At 45.1% G+C, this 20947-nt stretch overlaps 1 protein-coding gene across 15 annotated transcripts in view; it reads right to left on the bottom strand.

The window, feature by feature from the left end:
- Window positions 1–20947, bottom strand: part of LRCH1 (leucine rich repeats and calponin homology domain containing 1) — a 55049-nt gene that overhangs the window by 32432 nt on the left and 1670 nt on the right. For all 15 annotated transcript variants that reach the window (XM_078878719.1, XM_078878731.1, XM_078878725.1 and 12 more), the window contains exons 2-3: window positions 5104–5248; window positions 1392–1518 (exon numbers count right to left, since the gene is read on the bottom strand). In XM_078878719.1, the coding sequence (XP_078734845.1) occupies window positions 1392–1518; window positions 5104–5248 (272 nt within the window). The remainder of the gene's footprint in view (window positions 1–1391; window positions 1519–5103; window positions 5249–20947) is intronic.

Here is a 20947-nt window from a genome sequence, read left to right as displayed (position 1 = left end):
ACATGGAAGGGAACATGATGGGCCACCGGGGGCCAATGCGAACTGGAGTTCGACACGGCAATGGTGATTGCTGACGTTATCACTTCGCTGTTCCCGTCTGGTTTTCTTTGCAGCACAATTCATTTTACAACGCGTGTGCTCTGAAATGAATTTGCCAAGTGGGGTGGGCACAATAAAAGCATTAATCGCTGTGACAACAATGGCTCCGTTTGAAGAGTACAACCAAAAAATAGCATCAAGATGACGGATTTATGGCATGCTCACGTCTGACCAGGCGTAATCCGTGCTTAGCGTGCTGTCCGGGAAACGTAGCACTCATTTATATTTGCTGTGCATCGAATCCACTTCTGTCAGCCGAGATGCTGTTTATTGCACCTCTCTGTAGAGAGGAGCAGAGCCTTGCGCAGACATTTCCCGTTTTGAACGCTGCCTGTGCGGCGTCACAACGGATCACGCCGATCACAGCCCAACGAACCTCCAATGAAACCTTTCTCCTAGAATTCTACTCATCCAGCGATTGAAATACATGACATGACAAGGCTCTGCTTTCCCACCCTGAGGCCACCCCGTTATGTCCGCCAAAGGAAGCGGCGAAAGCAGAAACTTATCACTTTAAAACGCCTCCGTTTGTTTTGCTGCAAGTAATTGTTGTTTGTTAGAGGGCACAGTTAAAAATAACACTGGAACGCTAAGTAAGCACCACATGCAAAAGAGCGGAAAATGCATGCAAGGAATTGGTAACTATGTGAGACACTGCCTCTGTGGCTGGTTTGGGTCTGCCTTGTGCATTGCCTTTGGGACGTTTACGGAGATCAATCGTTGGAACTTGTGGGGATTGACGATTAAAATAAGGTTTTGCACCTTGGCAAAATTGATTATTGATTTTAATGAAAGCATTGACATGACAAGAGGCAGAATAAAGTGCTGTCCATGCAGCGCTGATGTCCTCCCTGAATGCTCAAGCTGTATTTCAAACCGTAAAATATAATATTTTCTTAACTTTAAGCTAGGACGGCTTAACCTTCGCTGCACCTGCTGCAGGTGCAGAGACTAAAGTAGCGATGCATTGTGGGTAACTGGTTGGGGAAGTGAGGTGGTGGGGTGTGGGCACGACAACTCCCTGTGAGCGTGTTCGTAGCCCGAGTCGGGAATTGCGAGTGGGAGTTAATAAGACGAATCCAGCAGACGCCGACAAACCAAGAAATAAGAGAGGCAGGCGACTGTAAATGTGAACAGTGGTTGAATAGATATGTAGACAGATTTGTTAGCTGGCAGAGACATATTGAAATCGGAAAAAATCACCGCCTCTTTCAAGAAACTAGTCCATGTGCGCAGACCACACATTTTTTTACTTCTTGCGACCACCTGAGATGGCAAACGACGACACTCACCAGCGCCGAGAGCTCCTTCAGTTGCCCGAGCTCCTCGGGCAGTGACACCAGCTTGTTGTTGCTGGCATTGAGAACCTGCAGTGGCAGCTTGCACAGGTAGGGCGGGAGCGTCGTCAGCTGATTCCGGCTGCAAAACCAGGGCCGAGATCGAAACGGGAGAATTTCGTTTAAAACTTTGGGGCGAAGAATGAAACACGTACGGAGCGCGTAATCAAAAGCAAAACCACCGTGCCAGCAAAACACATGTGCGAGACAGAATGTAATGTCATGGCCAGAGGCCTCTGTGAGACATGTCAAATGTGAGTAAAACCTTTCTTTCTATGTGCCCAGACAATTCTAACTACCCCCTCGCAGCTATCCGCAAACACAATTTGTCTCCAACGGCTGGCTTTTGCATTTAAGACGGTACCGCGACAACTCAAAAAGACTGCAATATTAACGGCGATAGTTAAAACATCTGGAATGTAATCGTTATTTAATATTTTAGACACACTTCCATACATGCCGTAAAATCTCAAAAGCACAAGGACACACAAAGGTTTTAACTAAAAACATAAAAAAATGCACTGCCTTAAAAGGAAAAATGTATAGGATAGGTGACGTTTTTGCCAACGGCCCCTTCTTCATAACACATTTATTTATGTGGTCAGTTATAAGTGAGGAAGGGTGATGCATCAGAAGGGCCACTGTCCTAAGTATTGCAAATTATATAGTTTAAAACACGTAGGCTTTTCACGACCAATATCATCCATAATATAGCTTTTTTTTGGGCTAGATCGTGTAAATATAAATGTGTCGTTAAACCCGCCACCACCCAACAAAGCCAATTAGTAAGGTTTGTCACGTAAACAGAACATGCCAATTTGTTACCAGTACAGCACACTGGTGTGTCGGAGAGAAAATCCACAACATTTACAATCTTGCTCTCCAACACACATTTACAATCTCAGCAGATTGTAAAATTTGTGGATTTGCTCTCCAACACACCGGTGTGCTGTACTCGTAACGAACTGGCATGTTCTGTTTCCATGACAAACCTTACTAATTGGCTGTGTGGGGTGGTGGCGAGTTTAACAACACATTTATATGTACGCGATATAAAAAAAACCCGATGTTATGGGCAAATGATATAGATTTCTCTTTTAAGGTCAGTGTTATTCATGAATGTGTTGGGTTTTTTTTTTGCTATTTGTGCTTGTGCACCACCAGACAATATAGTATCACCAAATAATTTCTGAATATATCTCTTCCTGCCATTTCCTGCCTCTAAGGCACATCCGGCAGGATTAATGTAAGAAAGGCATCAAACAGGAAACAGCGATAGTAGATTCCATACTCCAGTAGCGCCGTCTAGCAGATGGTGGACATGCTTGATGCGAGCGTGCAATACGATGAGAATTTCAGCATTGCCCCGTGGCCTCTCTCAAGCGCCAGTGTAATGTTACTCCTGAACGCGCCATGACAATCGGGAAAAAGAGGTTCTTGCTCGGCTGAGTCTGCGAATACTTTGGGAAGATACAATCTGTTCGCCGATGGAAAAAAATCAACAAAGAATGCACCCTATTTTGTCAAATCTCGGAAGCTAAGCATGAATGCACCTGAAATTTCTTGGATGGTAGACCAACCATGCACACAACTGGCGTCATAGGCTGCTACGGGCTCACGTCAAAAAAACAATGGTTGTACTCTACCATGCTCCCAATGTCTACGGTCCCTGCTCTCACCAACCTGTACTGACCACCATGGTGATATTTGGTCGTCAAATAACAGTTCGGACCCACATAGCATGGAGAGGCCATAATGCAGCAGTGGATTGACAAACGGCTGTAGGTGTACAATCTGTTCATTTGGCAAGAGTGGGCAAGTGTCCAAATCCAGCCTTAACATGGGCTCACAATGGCCTCCTACAGAGGGCATCATGGGGTCTTTTATATATCGACTCAAGCAAGCAGATGGTTGCTTACAGTGAATTGTAAAACATCGTTAGTGTACAGTTATATTGGACTGACATTTGTTTTGAACCCTGGACTCACTGCTGCGCAAGCCACACATTTAAAAGGACTTCTCTTTCACATGTCCACATAATAAATTATGTCTCCGTCACGTAAAAATATATTTGGGTTTCCCAGACCAATATTGTACATGCACAGACCCTTTGGTAACTCCACCGCTGCATGAGGGACTCCCAACGTTATTGTCAATCGTGAGTGTTATTTGTACAACAAAACTTCGCTGTACTCTCCAGATTACAAGACTCACTTTCCATCTACTTTAAAGCAAAAGTCAGGGGAGACTGTCTTATAATGTGGTAGGTGTCTATATGTGACCAGATTCGTATATATATATTTTTTATAGCCAGTGGGCAGGAGTCTGGGGTGCCTCTTACTTTTTGAAGCATCTTAAAATACGGAGAATACGGTGAACATATAAATCACTAAGACATATGTAACTGTAACCACACACCCAATGTCCCAGCACACAGGTCCACATCGATTGTTGTGATAATCAGCGATTGTTGACTCAACTATATTTTTTATTTTACCAGATAAATCCCACTGAGCTATACAGCTCTTTTTCAGAAATGATAGTTCAACCAAGTGGCTCATTATGTGGAAATTTATAGCAGCGACTATGGGGAGAGAGAGAGACATGCAAAAACTCCAGATATACAGTAGGCATCAGGGTTGGGATCGAACCCATGACCTCCTGTATACCCGGCGAGGTAGTTAACATCTCCTAGCCACCGTGGCGCCCCCAGATTGCACTTTCATGGAACTAAGTGGCACTATCATGGAACTAGATTGCACTTTAATGGAACACAGTGGATGGGAGGTACATGGTTAATACAGTCAGGAACATTTCAGTTGTACACCCTCGGTCTCCACACACACAAGATCGACCCCGTATGGCAGTAGTCGAATTTCTCGTCGACATCAACGGAGACTAAAGCTCAAGTGAAACCGTGCACCTCTCCTCCTGTAGCACCGCACAATTGCTGTTGCACGTTGCTCTGTTTATCATGGGCTGCAACAAAGAGACAATGATAACGTTGCACATGGCTCTGCACAGCGCACGTTTGTTTTGTTGCACATTCGACACCCGTTTTGATTGGCTGGAAGGGATCAGGTGATCAACGACACACCTAAAATGGCTGTATATTAATATGAATATTACAGCGTGAAGATGTTTTACTAGAAAAATGTATAAAAAATTTAAAGACACATGTACTTATCTTAGCTATTTACCTTGGTATTTTTGATGTGCATATAATTAACTAAAAATGTCTCGTTATTTTTGTTACATTTATAGGCCGATGACATAACTTTATCAGGACCGAAGCTCCCACAAGGACATGCGGGAGGGTGTATGGCACAGTTTGGTGGCAGCTATCGTAGTGTGCGGTCGTGTTGCTACGGTTCTCTGCGGTGAGCACAATGTCTTTAAAATAACGGCGTTACGCCTCTAAATAAAATGTATGCCGAACTGCTTGAGCGTTCCGAGTTTCAGCGGTGAACGGGATACCCCAACCCTGCAACTTGCAGATGTCTCGGAACGGGAGAGGGTTGAAAATGTCTCAAGTGGTACAAAAGAGACGCGAACAAATTGCAGCCCTCGACGCGGAATGTCGCACGGAAACATTGGAATCACGTGAACAAAATCGAGGACGGCAGAGGAGAGGCGAGTAGTGGCACGCGAACGCTCGGGCCCCCACCTGATGTTGAGATACGTGAGCGAGCGAAGGTTGACGATGGCCTCGGGGATGCTGCGGATGCAGTTGTGGTAGAGCACGAGGCTCTCGAGAGACACGAAGTGGCACACCTCGAGCGGCACCTCGTTCAGCCTGTTCTTCGACAGATCTGTAGAGGGGGGTGGGGGGGGCACGATGGCGAACAAAAAAAAAAGACGCTCAAATCCCGGCGAGCGCACGGGCCCCGATCTCGAAAAAATTATTAGAGTTGAGAGCTAGTGGTTAGTATTCGTGCGGGGGAGGCTTCCTGAGAAAAGCAGGTACGTATGTATGTGTGTGTGTATGTTGAAGTTCTGTCGCACCATACAAAGCCGACCGTGCTCATCGGAGGTGAGGGGGAAGAATCTATCTGTACGGAAGTTTGAGCATTATCCCCTCCGTACTCGTGGCTTATCCCTGGGCACTTAAATTTCCTCCCAATGCAGAAATCTCTTGCAAAGGAGTCTTGAGACACGCCTGTATTGCTTTCTATCACGTAAAAATATTAAAAAAAAAGTAAATAAAAGAAAGTTGGAGAGAATAACACAACACTGAAACAACTGAAAATCAAAAGCCAATTGTGGAAGGTACAAATGCAATGCTCGAGTGGTGCCTTGACAACCCGCAGGACTAAAACGGGACCGACGCAAGTGTGACGTGGCTCACAATACGTCGGCAATGATCTGCACAATGTTCACGTTTTTGGGTCTCGGGGAGGCGGCTTTTGAGATTTTTTTACAATGTTTTTATCTTCTGCGATCCTCCCCAAAACCCTTAAATTAAACGTGAGAAACGGTATATCTGCCCAGATTAATCTATAGGGCACACACTGTACCAACTGTGGATGTTTTGCGCGAATAAAGGTAAGCACCTATCCCACCCGACAGCAAGCAACTCATTACTCGCTCTCACATTCTCAAAACAACAACTACAAACCCCTTCCTCTGGCCCGACACTGCCCAGAAATCTACGTTGTGCCCTTTCTTCCGCTTGATCGCGCCGTTTTCGCAGGCGTTGTGTACAACCACCCCACCGCCTCAGCTACATCATCATGAATGAATGATGGAGAACAGGTTCAAATGAAAGGTGAACTTTGAACAATTGTTGTGGATTTTTTTTTGTTCTGGTGCAATGTGGTGTGGGGAGGAAGGAGGGATCAGTGTCGGATATTACGATCTAGTTAAGCTTCTAAGGAACACAGCTGTTTCCGAATCCTTTCCCAAAACAACGCGAGCGGATGGTGAAGAGCTTCTAACAGTGGCACACAGTGGCACGCACGAACACTTTTGCAACAAAGCCTTCCAATTATTTTTTAGGGAATTAAATTGAAATCTCTGCTCCAAATCACAGTAACAGTATCCCACGGACACTTATAGTTAGTTTATGAAAGTGTTGTGAATTCTGTGCGCATCAAGGAATTTAAATTAAGCCATCACCCCAGCCTGATAATTTTATAAAGTCTTGTGATTAGAGTCACGATGATTCAATACCAAATTTGTATCACTTCCTATGGAACTCGGAGCATGCATGTATGTGTACGCAGAACTTTAGTAGGTACGCAGCCAACCGTGCTAATCGGAGGTTCGGGGAGGGGTGCTGCACAATCGCATCATGTGCTTAACAATTGATATGAATGAACGAATCAATGGACCATGGCGATTCCACTTTAGTTTGAACACATGCATAACCCACTCTTTTATTATGGGGCACCTTAGTAGTTACTCCACAAGCTTTCTCTACGGCGCCTTGAATTGTAGCAGCAATCCAAAGCAGTGGGCTTCACGGCTCTGGAGCTCCCTCGGTGAATGGGCACACGAGCGGTATCGCTCCGTGGTGATATCTGCCACCCTCGTTAAGCAAACTGCGGGACTTCAACACCGAAGTTATCTGTGAGCTACTGTGGCTCCATGGGGGACTGAAAAAAGGGGGCCGTTTGAGTTCCCCGGGTTCCACCCGTGATTCTGTGAACATGACTCTCCACCACAACCCACACAGCATGACATTAGAATTTCCATCCCAATGCGTTTGGTAAAGTTCATAAATAAAACTAAACTGTTTTTATTTTACTAGGTAAGGCCCACGAAGCTATGTAACTTTTGTTCTGAAGCAGCCTAACCACAAATGATAGCTCAACAAAGTGACTTATCGGGTTGGAAATTGATTGCAGCAAAATACTCTAAGCGCATGTTTATAAATGCGGAGGGAAAAACAGGAGGACCCGGAGAAAAATCCAAGTGGCCACAAAGAACATGCAAACTTCAAATAGAGGCATCAGGGTCGGGATGTAACCCACGACCTCCTGTAGACCAGGAGAGGTGTTTAACATCTCGCCACCGTGGCGCCCTGAAATCGAGGGAGGCGGCTGGAAAACTGCACTGCTAATGTGCTGTGTTCGAATCTGGGTTTCAATCACCTACGATTAAACTCGTTGCAAGTTTAGGGAATTGCGGGCCTCAGCCCCATCACTAATGACTGCACAAAAAAAGTCACTGCATTTAATTTTGTTCTGCACTTCACCGGAGGTAAATTACATTTCTGGGAATTAAATATATTAGTTTGACCAGTCATGCTTAATAATCTCATCGCAGAGTGTATGGGAAAGTGTCCTTTCTTCTGTTTGAAGGATACAAATTCCACTTGAAGAATCTATCATAAATCCTGTGAAAAATGTCTTCCACGGCTGTTGCCCTACACGTGGAGTGATGCACCGCTCTGTAATATTTCAGAACGGATTTCTTGATCTGTACTTGACGTTAAGAGCACAATTTGAATAAACAGAGCCAAAGACAAATCTAAATGAAATTACATTTTTTGAAAATGCAGAGAGGTTTGTAAACATAACACCCACATTAATGATAGGTTCTGCTCTCATGATAAGAAAGCCTTGATTGCAGTACACTGACAACATTCAGCACTACGGTTTCATGCACAAACATAACCCAAGCAACGGGCTTGTAAACGCTCAAGATCGCAGCAATGAAAGAAAAAAAATCGTATTGACCTCATGTTAAACGGAATAAGAAATCCCGGGTTTTTTCAAAATGATAAAAGGATTTAGTCATTGTCACTTAAGAGTAAGAATTGACATTTCCTGCAGACGCCAGTTGACCAAACCATTATCTGAGTCAAGATGAAAAAACATGCAATTATTTTGATTAAGCAGTTATTCATTGCAAAAGCTCACTGAAGCAGCAACTTTACGCTAGAGCATTACCCTTTAGTTTTACGATCTAATAATGTGAATTTAGAGAACTAAGGCTATGCGCGATTAAACAGAAAAATTAATTACCCAGAGTTGATTTCTAATTTCTTGTCGTTAAACCATGTTGACCAGTGACCGTATATGTCGTGTGCTCTCAAAGGGCCTCTCAAAGTGAAACACAATAAATGTTAATCGGGGCATCAGCTGTGACGCCCCCAGATAACATTCTGTATGGTTGTAGATAAAAGAGTCAAGAGCCTGTACATAATTATTCTGAGACACGTCAAATCGCACCACATCTCTTTCTAAAGCACCTCTCGAAACATGCAGGCTTTGCTTCTTTAACCAAGATTTTATCATCGAGAACAAAGAAAACATTGAGTTTGTTATTGTTTCCACTTGGGCAACACAGCCTGTTGGCCTAAATCTCTCTCTCTCAAATGCAGCCTTGGCATGTTTCATAAATGTTTCCAGGACGCACGACCAAGTGGCGCCTTTATCTCCAGGTGATGCTCAGGGTAAAAGATCTAGCATCGCATGTCGTGTCTGTTAGGTTATGTGTGACATTTAAATCCCACTCTTCGGCACGAAGGCTTGAGACCAGAGGCCCAATACTCTCGCATTTCCAACACGCACAATTTATAGATGCCCATCCCACGCTAAACTTACATGCACCAGTTTCTCGTTACTGGTTGTTTTGCTGCTGTAAATTTATATAAATTGGCTACACATGCATGTAGACAAACACAGGCTGTGTTCATGGGATAATGATAATATAAATTAAAGCAAGCCATAAGCTTAAAACCTCGTGTTGTGAGAACTTTGCAATGGTGAGGGCACTGCAATATAAATCCGGCGGCTTGAGTTTGATTCTTGGTGGCAGCTAGGATCAGTGGCAAGTGATATCTAAACTGGTCATACACCCCCCCTCATCGCCCCTTCACCACATCCCACACGGACCAGTTTGGTGAAATATGGTCAAACAAAAAGGGTGGGTGAGGCCTTCATCCAGTATAGGATGACAAAGGGTTAAAACATAAAACATATTTGACTATTTTTATCTTCTCAATGTTCCAAGAATGCTGAAGTATATTCGGCATCATAAAAAAAACACCAACGCAGTTTTAAAAATGGCAATCTGCAAACCCTCACACTCATACTGCAAAGCAGTCTGCGCTGTTATTCAATACAATCGCACTGACGCACGCACGCTGGCACGAGTAACCGGCCAGCCACGCTATTAAATTTGGCACAAACACTCGGGCGGCTCGGCTGCCATGCCTCCCTCGGTGATCCGCTTCAAATCGCAGCGCACCTGCGAAGAGGTCGAACGAGCACACTGCCTTGGGAGCGAGGCCGCAGGACGGAGGCGGCGCGATTGAAATTCGTCGCCGCAACGTCTACTCGGTGAAAACACGTGCGTGCACCCTCGCGACCCACTTTGCTGCCATGGCCACGGGTGCGAGCGCGCACGTCAGCGGTGCCAATAGCGGGGGGGGGGTATTCAAATCACGCGCGGCGATTCTTCTCCCAAACCCACGCAACTCCCACGCAGGCCCAACACCCCCTCCATGCCCGGCTACCCTCCCCTTTCCTTGTAGGAAACACCGGTCGGTCGCGTTGTGCTGTGCGCCTTGTCAGACAAAGGGCGAACAAAATATTTCACCGGTGCAGGGCGGTGCGCTCCGGCCGAACAGAGCGAGCCATGCTGCTTGCTCTCCGCTGAAATGCGACGTTGAACTCGACATTTTGGTAACCCAATTTTCACGTGAAATTTCAATAACAACAACAGCGGTTTGAAGTCGCACGACATCGATGCAATCGCATCTCAAGACGTTTTCTAAAAATGCTAAAACTATATGGGAGTAGAAGGCAGGAGAGGTCAGGATGGGAAAACATGAGGAGAGAGAATAACGTGTCCACTGCCTGGGACGAAGAAATCTGGGCCCAACACAAATAACAATTATTCCCCAACCCCCTCCTGGAACATTAAAAAAGATTTTTTATCGTAGTCATTTGATATAAAATCGCAAAGTAAATTTTTAATCCGAGTGTAAAGTATTGAACATGCACGGGTGTTGCGTAATTATAGGCACTGGCATTGGCAGCGAGCCAAAATCAAGCCGTAAAGATTCTCAAAGTAAAAAGGTCTCGGAAATCCCACGAGCAGCAAAAAAAACACGCGCGGCGGTGGCGATTTGTCCTGGAACGTGGCACGGTGTGAATTTTCACTGCTCTTTTCACAGCACGTTTCTGCTTGGCGGCGGCAGCGCAGCAACACATGCGAGGCACTTTTTAAAAACGCAGAGGAAGTGGGCGGGCGGGGGAGGACAAAAAACTCGCAGTAACAAAACAAAACCAAAAGAAGGCAACGGCACGCGGTCGTTATTTTCGCCGAGCGTTCATCACTGGGCTGCAGCGGGCGGATCGGTGTTTGCCGTGACCCTTTAAGGACGGGAGCGCTGGCGGCCGGGAGCGCTGGCGGTCGGGCGGGCACCGCACTCATTTCCTCGTCCTGGACGGGAAACGAACCGGGGGGCCAGGGCCGGCCGGTGAGGGCGGTAAGAGGCCCCAGAGGCGATGACATCACCTCTCACAGTGACCGAGTGCCGGGGCAATGGCAGTAACAAGAGTTGGGATTTTTCTTTGCGTTTTCAGAGGAAACTAAAATTAGGCTCTTGTTCACGTGGTTGGCTGGATTCAGTTGTCCGTAATGTACAATGTGCATGCAAGATATAATAATTTGATTGAGGTGTATCTGATAATTTTAATAATCTGTCTTCCACTAACATTACATTACACCCCAGGTTCTGTGTCGGCAAAATGTGGCAGAAAAATTAGCCGATTCAAGAATCTTTTTTTAATCAATGGAGGCTGTTTTCTCAAAGGAAGTCTTTTAACCTACTCAGGCTCATCCCCAGACATGCCACGAGACTCCAAAATGTGTTTACTGCGCGTTCTACATCCATGCCTAGTCGTGGTGCATTCAAAGACGACTTTGAATGACAACCATGTTGTCGGTCGATCACATTGTGCTTGGATATTATACACTGCTGGCAGCCGAATGTTTATGAAGCTCACTTAAATTTCCTGAGGGAGTATAGCTTTTTGTGTAAACAATTCAATCTACCACTCCTTTTAGTCTAACTCGGAGCAGTTGCTTGAATTGTTGTCAAAATTAAACGCACCAGTTGGTATCACTTGTCCGTCTTCACTTCACGGATCGCCGGAATTGGAGTAAAGCATCTACGAAACAACAACGCAGAGTTGGGATGACCGAGGTGAAGCGCACGTGCACGCTGGCCGGTCTCAACCACGGTGTGTCTCTGTTGACTTTGTGCTGCTGCCTGCTCTGCCGGCGAGGCGTCAATACGAACACGTGTTAGGACTCGGCCTCCTCACAGTGGGAGCTGTCTTCGTGATCAAACCAGACAAGAACCACCCGGGTCTTCAATGACACGGCCTTAAAGAGAAGGTAATGCGCCAAGGCAACCCCGTTGCTTAGGAGGGGTAGGGCCAACGGGAGAGGGATGAGACGGCACCTCTGAGGGATCCTGACACTTGGCCTAAGCAGCCAGGCAATGTGCCACATCACTCGCCCCGAGCTAGTTAAAAATAAGTGAAATAATAACGTACATTAACAGCAACACCAAATGACAATCATCACATTGATTGCGGAAGCTAATGAGCGGGACCGGATTAAGCCTGGGCTAACGCCTAGATGGCAGGACTTGTGCGGTGGCTAGGGTTACTTAATTAACAGGCTTGTCATGTTCATCATGGTTAACACAATTGCTATGAAATATTTAAAATGTAACAATGCCAGCTTTGAAGAGGCATCCTAGATAATTGCAGGCGTTCTTAATCAAGCTTCGTTCGCCGGAGATGGCAACAGATGGCATTAATGCAAGCTGCTTTGGCAAGCGTCAGCCTCTGCGTGCCAGATTGAGAAAAAAAAACTGGAAGAAAATGTGCCAGTTGTTTTTTAGCCCCACTTAGAAAGATGAGGTCAAAACCCAGCATTCCTCGTGCCTGACAAGAGAGTCACAAGATCTCCCACCGACCAATCACAGATGATCTGTGTGATGCCAAAACAGCCAATAATATAAGTTAATAATATTAACGAAAAAAGGGAAGGTCTGGCAAGTGAAAGAATATGAACAATTGTGACTACGTGTACACCATCAAAAATGTGCTACAAAGCTTTTGGGACACACACCTTTCCTTAACGTTGATCATGGGCACATTTTGCGATTCTGGATTCTCAAAGATTATTCTCACATTTTGATATGCAGAACCACAGCTCGGTTTGAAGAGCATTTTCGGATTGCGTCATCGAGAAAGCAAGCAGCCATGAAAGCCTTAAACCATTAACCCATAACAACCCTGCCCTCAGCACTGTGGATGAATAACAATAAAGGCTTTGAAGGAATTTAAAAAGGGGAAAACTGCCAAATTCTACAGAGGATAAGCGAAGTGGCAAGACCTCACTGAAAAACCAAGTGCTACCTCCTAAGCAGACATTTATTTTTAATGCCAGCATTTTATCCTCCACATTTTTAACCGATTGTGTTCCTAAGAGCATTGTTTTATGAAACTGAGTATCCAGTGCAGCTGACCGCGTTAGAAACTAAACAATGTTTAATTTTACTAGGTAAGGCAGACTGAGCTATACAGCTCTTTTTCAGTAGCAACCTGGCCACAAATGATAGCTCAACAAAGTGGCGTATCACTTATTACAGCAAAATACTCTAAAACGCATGTTTCTAAACACGAATGGCTATCACAGAGTTACCTCCGAGTTCCCTTCAAGTGACTTTCTGGTCCACACAGTCAGGGGAACCACTTTCCTAAGCAGGCTCATCCATGAACTCACTACTCATCGATAAACACTTGGGAAACACGGCTTAAATTGCAGGCATCTGCCCAGATTCCGAACCCAAGAACTCAGAGGTGCCACATGAACACTCCGACCCGAGCCACCAGGGGCCTTTTCATGTGATGCCAGTGAAATGTATGGCCGATGCTGACGTAATATATTTCTAAATTGCAATTGTGCCTCGGCTGGTCAGGTCCCGTGGGCCCTCTCATTCTTGCCCTAACACCACGAAGAGTCCGCGTCGCCTGGCTCCTCCCCAAAAAATATCACCGATGCCATTTTCGAATCGAACTTGAGTCAAAGAACACAAATTTCAATTCCACGTGAGGACTCGTGAGAATCGCCCAGCTTTAGTTTCCATGCATGGGTTTTTTTAACTCTCTTACAGGCGCGCGCAGTTTGCAAAGTGAGAGGCATCGTTATTTTTAGACGAGCGTTCCAGATCAAAAATGGCGAGTATAATAAGACGTTTAATTGGTATTTGCATCATTTCAATGGTTTAAAATAGGGTCAGCCACAGACTCAAACTATTTAAAAATGCACAATAGATTTTCTAATTGTTAAAGTATTTTTATATTAATGGTTAATTAAAAACCAACGTCAATTCACATCACACCATAAAATAGATGTTACATTCCTGAAAACAGTGCACTGTAATTTCCAGCCTGCAACAATAGACAACGCAACTGTGCGGTCGGGCACACGGCATTCCGTAAATTAACACAGAAAATATTAAAATCACTATGGCATGTTACACAGCATTAATTACGTGCAGTTCTTGGGCACGCAGCCATGCAATGGCAAAACATCTTAAAGTGGCTGGTAAATATAATTCACGATGAGTACATGTGAACAGTCTTCATGCATGAAATTCTGCCCCCCCACACCCGTCACCACCTCAAAATGTGAGCAATGCAATAACAACCATGACCGCTGCACACTGCATCCTGCCGGGCCCTACTTATAAACCCGTGCATCGCCACACTACGCCACTACTGTACGCCCCACCAGTGATTCTGCTCACGTTCTTGACCCATATCCGTCACGTGCAGGAGCACCGATTAGAATCCCGCTGCAGAACCCTGGGCAAAAACGCCGCTCCATTAATTCCGCAGGAAGAATATATGTGAACGCAGATGATAAGGCGACATTCACTGCAGAATTTAAGAGTGAAACGATTGATAAACATGCAACATGCCGATGCTGTGTTATTTGTCCGAACAACAGGCGGCATTATTTACACTTTTATAAAACCTGCCAAGTCAAAAGTTAAATTACACAACCCTACAATGAACAGCATTTGTTACCACAATGGTGAATTGCGCCAAAATAATTGAAAGGTGCAAAGACCTTTGAGTATTGGTTACATACCAGCACACTGAAAAAGCAATTGACTTAATTTGCCATAATTTAATTTCAAACCGCTTATTACACAACAGTGTAACATGCCTAACCTAACATTGTGCTGGGTTTGAAAACCTATTTCAATGTCTTTATCTGTACGGAGCATATTGGTTTTACGTAAAGTGTCTATGTAAAAGCACTTAATGTCCAGTTTTTTTTAAAACCTTTTGACCGCTGCTCCTGTGCGCAGAGAACATGACCTTATTCTTGTAGTATCTTATCGTTGCAGGAACAATAAAAAAAAACCCATTCACAGCAGTTTCAATTCATTTTATGGGAGGTCACAACCATATTGGTTTGGTCCTAACAGTGTGTGTGGATTGATGGCCGACAAAAGAACTTGCATACACCCATTACCTACTTGAGAACACAATTATATTTTAAGCTGAGAAAACGACCAATGTGTGGCCTTTTGAAAACCACAAGGAGGGAGGAGGCGAGCCGTCTTAAAACAGGAACTTCTCTTCTTTTGGCCTACGGACTCAAATGCCATTTGTATGACATAAGCCAAAGAGCCCGAAGACACAAATATCTTTTAAAGAAATGATGCATAGCATTTCCATTCAAAAAACACACTAGTTCAAATCCCTATCAGCAGATACAAAGGCAAAGATTCCCGGTATAGCCTTGGCAGACTTATGGGGCGAGTGCTGTTGGCAAGCACCTATCAAGGCCGACACGGCAATGAGGTTGTGTGGCCAGCACCACGCCCGGCCACCTTTGTCTCCTCAGTTGCGATATTTACACACCGTACAGAATACTCATTTGCGGCAAAGTCGACCGAAGCGAGGCCCAGGACCGGTTTAGATAATCGTCACTGGTGATGGTCACTGGTGTTGGTCACAAGCGGGAATCGAACTCGTTTTGCCGGGTTTGCACCACTGTGCACCAACCGCTGTCAGCAGATACACACACAAGCCCTGACATTATCCGCGTATTCAATTGTTTTTATTTCAAGATGGTACTAAGCAAAGCCAAGGCAGGAACTATAAGTGTGATAATCAAATAAACATTTCAGTACAGGAGATTGTCCAAATAAAGAAACAAAAACGAGACAGAATCGTAGGAGGAATTTATACACAAAGCTAATATGGCGAAGACCGCCTTGCATAAATAGAGCATCAGACAACTACGATTCTGAAAAGACAGTGCGGCTAATAAAAAAAACACACAACTAACTTGAATTTTTCATGACCTGTCAACGACGATAGAAAACGCCTGCAGGTCTGCATCAGCAGTGCCCAAGGGACGACTCAATCGCCTGCCAGGTTCACACGTGAGCGAGCACGTGCGCAGCATTCAAAACCGATTTCTCCACCGACGACGGCGGCGGCGGCAGTGGCGCACGGGCGAGGAGCAGAACGAGCGAAGGAAGCACGGGCATGTGTTTTTTAAAACATCTTTTAAAAGAACTGGACACTGGCTGCCATTTTAAGAGGAAGCCCGGGTTGACCTTGCGCATCCTAAGCGGTGAAAACACGGCCGCCGTGAAAGCATTTACATCCTCGTCAATTTGGCCTGGGCACACATGTCCAGCGGCGCTTGAGATCCACGATCTGCCAGCGGCGACACGTATAGTCAATGCCACACCAGGCACGAGGCTGCGTCGTGCAGATTTAACTTTGCAGCAATGGACTTTTAAAATCTGACATTTTATTTGTCCTGGAGGGAATCTGATGAGCTATAAAGCTCTTTTTCACAGATGTCCAGTAGAAGAGAGAATTTGTAACAGTAAAAAAACTGTTATTGTATTTTTTAGTTTTTCCCTTAATTATATTGCAAATGAGCGGTTGGCGGTGTCATGCCATGAGATTGAGAAATTCCCATTTGGAACAAGTGCAGTAAGCTGTGCATCATAACCTCTGTGTTAGAGAACAGACTCTGGAAGATGACGTAACATAAGTCTAAGACCCCTTTAATACCCTATTATCCCCTTTCAGTGATGCACCAATTCAAATGCTCTGCTTACAGAGGTATTCATCAATGGTGAGCTAGAAATAACCTGAATTATGTCACTCAAGTTAAATTCTGGTGCTTTATGCAACGATATGGTGACCACGTTAAGACCAGAAACTCTAAGAACTACACGTACAAACCAGGTTTAATCACTCATAGCTGCCAAGATTAAAACCGGAGACCTCAGCAGTGCTGCCTCCCTCAAGTCCATCGGCTAGTTTATCTCAACGCTCCTTCGCAGCAATAGAATCTTCAACAGCGGAGCTGATGGAACTGCCGTAAACCGTCGCTTCGTATGACAAATGGGAATGCAGTGAACACTGCAGATTGTCCGACACGTACTCAGTATGCACACTACGTACGGGCAGAAAAACGCATGGCCTTTTCCGTTAACCTCATGAATTCCATCGTGACCAATCCGTATTATTTTTTCGACACGAACCTTTGTCGACTGCTAACATAACACATCATAGGTACAAATAAAATCTCTTGATAGCACGCTCAAAACGTTTTCTTAATGCAAAACCGCCTCCATTAAATGCCATTAGCTTTTCCAATGAAAGCAGTAAGAGTGCAGAATTTGTTTCAGAAAGTGCTAAATAACAGCGCTTCCTTTGCACGCTCGAGCTGCAGTTGCAAGCACAACCGCAGTTTCCACACTTCCCCGTGTCTGCTTTTGTGTGATAACTGTACGCCGATGTCTCCATAGCCACGTATGAACCGGCGATCACAACACTGTAAACGCGCTTGCCAAGTGCGGATCAGCTGACAGCAGGCGACCGAGGTTGGATTTCTCAGCTGCACTGTCATGTGGTGAGCAATAGATTCTACTCGATTCAAGCCCAACGGTCAGTGTCTCTTTGTTAAGTTAATGACCATGAATGTACAGGTTAAACGCACTTTTGTCAATCCACTGCTGGATGAGGGCCTCCCCCCACGCAATGTGGTGTTTTGGGGGTTGTTTGACCACACTTCGCCATGCTGGTTTGTGAATACGGACAGTATAGATGTGAAAGCATAGAAGTACAGTGCAACAATGATATTTACAGAACTGCCCTCTGCGGATGACCGCGCAGCACAGCGGCTACGACATGCAGGCATGCGTGGCGTTTGCCTATCCATGTTCAACCCCGCTTAGCTTCCGAGATCTGCCGATATCGGGCGCATTCAGGTTGACAAGGTCATAAGCTCAACGTTAAAATTGATTACGTAATCAAAATGTATGCAAATGACACGCGAACATTGCATTTTGGCTCACGGTTAATGAAACAATACCAATGAGAGAGCGATATTGAGGGGGGAAACAATAAAATACAAGATGGCAAGAACTAGGCAAAGAAAAAGAAATAGAATAAAATCCTCGAATGATGAAAATTCATTTAAACGTTTAATACGATGTGGGTTGGGGTTAATCATTGCAACACCGAATGGATATGCATTACCACCTTTAAGAAATGTCTACTGCTGACATGCCCCTATAATCTGACAATGGTTTGCTGGAGAATTGATCCCACAAGATTTTTTACGAGCAAGAGGGTCTTGCCTGCCCAAAATAGAGCGCTGCTCATCTCACAATGCCCTGTTCTCAAAGAGAAACCTCACGGAGGCAATTATCGCTACTGACGTCGCACGCATTGAATCACCCTTCCCCGGTGTCTGCAATGTTAGTGTTTCACCTGTCGAGAGAGCAAAATCATCACCCTGCAATGAATCAATATGCACGAGGAGTCAAACACTAACCTCTATTTGATTAAACTCGGCTTAATTACTTCTGGGTCAGCATTTCATTACTGTTAGAAAGAAGAATGTAATTTTTTTGAAATTCTAAAATCGCATGTGAAAATATATACCTGTGAATTAAGAGTTTGGCAAGTGAACTAAATTAAGGTCATTTGTGTTTGTTTAATCCAGTGTCAATATACGCCTTGGAATGTTTACTAAGTATTTAACTAGTTTATCACTGCCATGTGACATGAATTCATAACTTTGCTGCGAGCATGAATGGAAGACATTTAATTTTAAAACTGAAATTAAAACCCAGCGGTAAACAATTCATAGCGCATTTGACTTGAAAGGCACGTCAGCACACAGACCCATGACAGATGGGTAATATTCTCACACGAGAAACAGCAACTTATGACGTAAAGCAATGCACGCAATCAGCAAATCAACTCGATACACGTTCTGACGCTAAGATTAAAATCTTACCAGATGCAATCTACTCGTGTCTAGACCATCTATTACACTGCAGCTGCTATTGTGTAAAATGTGATAACGCCCACTAATCCATTGTCAAACAAGTGACGTTTACAGACTGGAAACGACGAAGGCCGATGCAACGTCCTTTCAGTGCTTTACAAAACCTTGAATTCGATCGTGAAATGCAACATACCTGAAGTAGTAGCTAGTACCTGAAGTAGAAAATATTAAATTAGGTGAAAAGTGAGCAAAGCAAACGTAGTTGCAATTATACTGAGATAAATCATGAGCAGTGCATGGATCTGGGAACAAACACAAATAAGACTTCCCATCAACCGTTAAGGAAGAGAAGATAGAATGTGGTCTTGGGCAAGACGAATCGCTAGACGGGATAATGGCCAATAGACAAGCCTACTGATGGCATGGCAGCCAACCGTGAGGATGCATCGGATTGGAAGGCCATCGCAAACATGGAGAGAGTGATGGATCGGCTCATGTGCTGGAGTTTGAGGGATTTTGGCATTAAAGGACCATTATAGATCGTGATGGTGTTCAGAGGTCTTTATCTAGCGGTGGAGAGATCATGGATGACGGGCATATGCACACGTCTGAATTCATGTTGCAGAGTACGTGTAAGAATTACATTTCCTGTAGTGGTACTGCAACAGATGACATTTGTAGACATCTAAGATATATAAAGAAGGAGTCAAGTCAAGCACAAACGAGTGAGGCATATTTCCCAGAAGTGCATGTTTTAAATGATAAAATAAATCAGAATTTGAGAAAAATCAGATGAGCTATGAAGCTCTTTTTCAGATGGTCTGCAAAAGGCCCAAGAGCTTTCAATAGCCGCCTTGCTGATCAGTTTAACATGTAGGCTAACTATCTGGAGATCTAAGCCACTTGGCGAGAATTTAACAGCTGTTGTCAGACACAACTCTCTACCAAGCAGGGTGGAACCGTCACTCCTGGCCCAGAACTCCTGGTCGAAACGAGCACCTCCTTTGGTTCATGTAAAGTTGGGAAACGTTGGCTTGTGAATATTAGTACTGCATTATTAAATAGCACCATCACACGTGGCAAAATAAGTCTTATAGCTGTAACCAGGAAGGGGAACTTTTGATGAATGGGACACATGTACTGGATGAAGGAGAACAGGTTACCACCAAGGCAGGCATTGCATTGGAGTGTGGCCCAGGGCACCAACTGCCAGAGCAGATATAGTAAACTCAGAGGTGGTGTGTTGGGTTCTAGCACAAGAAAGGTGATGGTGGTGGCATCATGCGTATTGCCTCCAATAACTTCCTGAGCTTATTCGGGGAAGTACCCACACAGCTCTGTAGAAACTAGGTCATAAGAAGTATTTTTTTTAAATTAACAAACCAGATAACTGCGCACAGCCAGAAAAAAAAGGCACAAAGACATGCCACGGAACAGAGCAGGCCAACTCCGCGAGACAACGCATTACTCAATGGGGCCTCTCGATGGACAATGTGCCCTTCAAAGTGGCACGGACACCGCACCCACGGCGGAGTGGCTCTGGATGAAGAAGCGTCCCCGTCCTCCGCCTCGCCACACATTGGCAAGCGACAAAGCACCCGCCGCTGTGCCAGCGTTCGCTCGCCGCTTGCCACGCCGCCAACTCTCGGCTCTGAAAATTCGATTAAGCAGCGAATGAGATGTGACAGTCACGGCGAGCACAATTGCCGCATTATTTGCGCCGCTGCTCCCTCGCGCCCTTTTACACAAGAGCAGCTCCTTGTGAGCTCGCCCGCACTGACTCTTTCCTCCCTCTGCCGCTCGCAAACTCCAGTCGAGTGTGTGTGTGTCTGTGTGTGCGTCGGTCGGCACTGCGGCATAACGGGACGAACGGAACCACCACCAAAAATATAATAAAAAGCGGCCAAAAAACTGAAAAGTCCACACACGCGATGCAATGGGGTTTGAGAGGCGAATCAGTTTTGGTGGCGCAGCATACTAGTCCATCAAACGCTACTCCGATATGCCAATTCACGGGCCACTACGACTACAACGACTTGCCCTACCACTGACACGAACTCGTAAAACAACGAGACAACAGCCACCGATTCGAGCCTTCTCAATGACCCCCCCCCCACCATCTATAAACCAACTCGCCAACCAGCCATGAGTACGCATGATCTTACTCCAACTAACCATGCAGCTACTAG

The sequence above is a fragment of the Lampetra fluviatilis genome, chromosome 51, assembly GCF_964198595.1.
Source record: "Lampetra fluviatilis chromosome 51, kcLamFluv1.1, whole genome shotgun sequence".
Taxonomy (NCBI): Eukaryota; Metazoa; Chordata; class Hyperoartia; order Petromyzontiformes; family Petromyzontidae; genus Lampetra; species Lampetra fluviatilis.
This window is presented reverse-complemented; position numbering and strand designations above follow the sequence as displayed.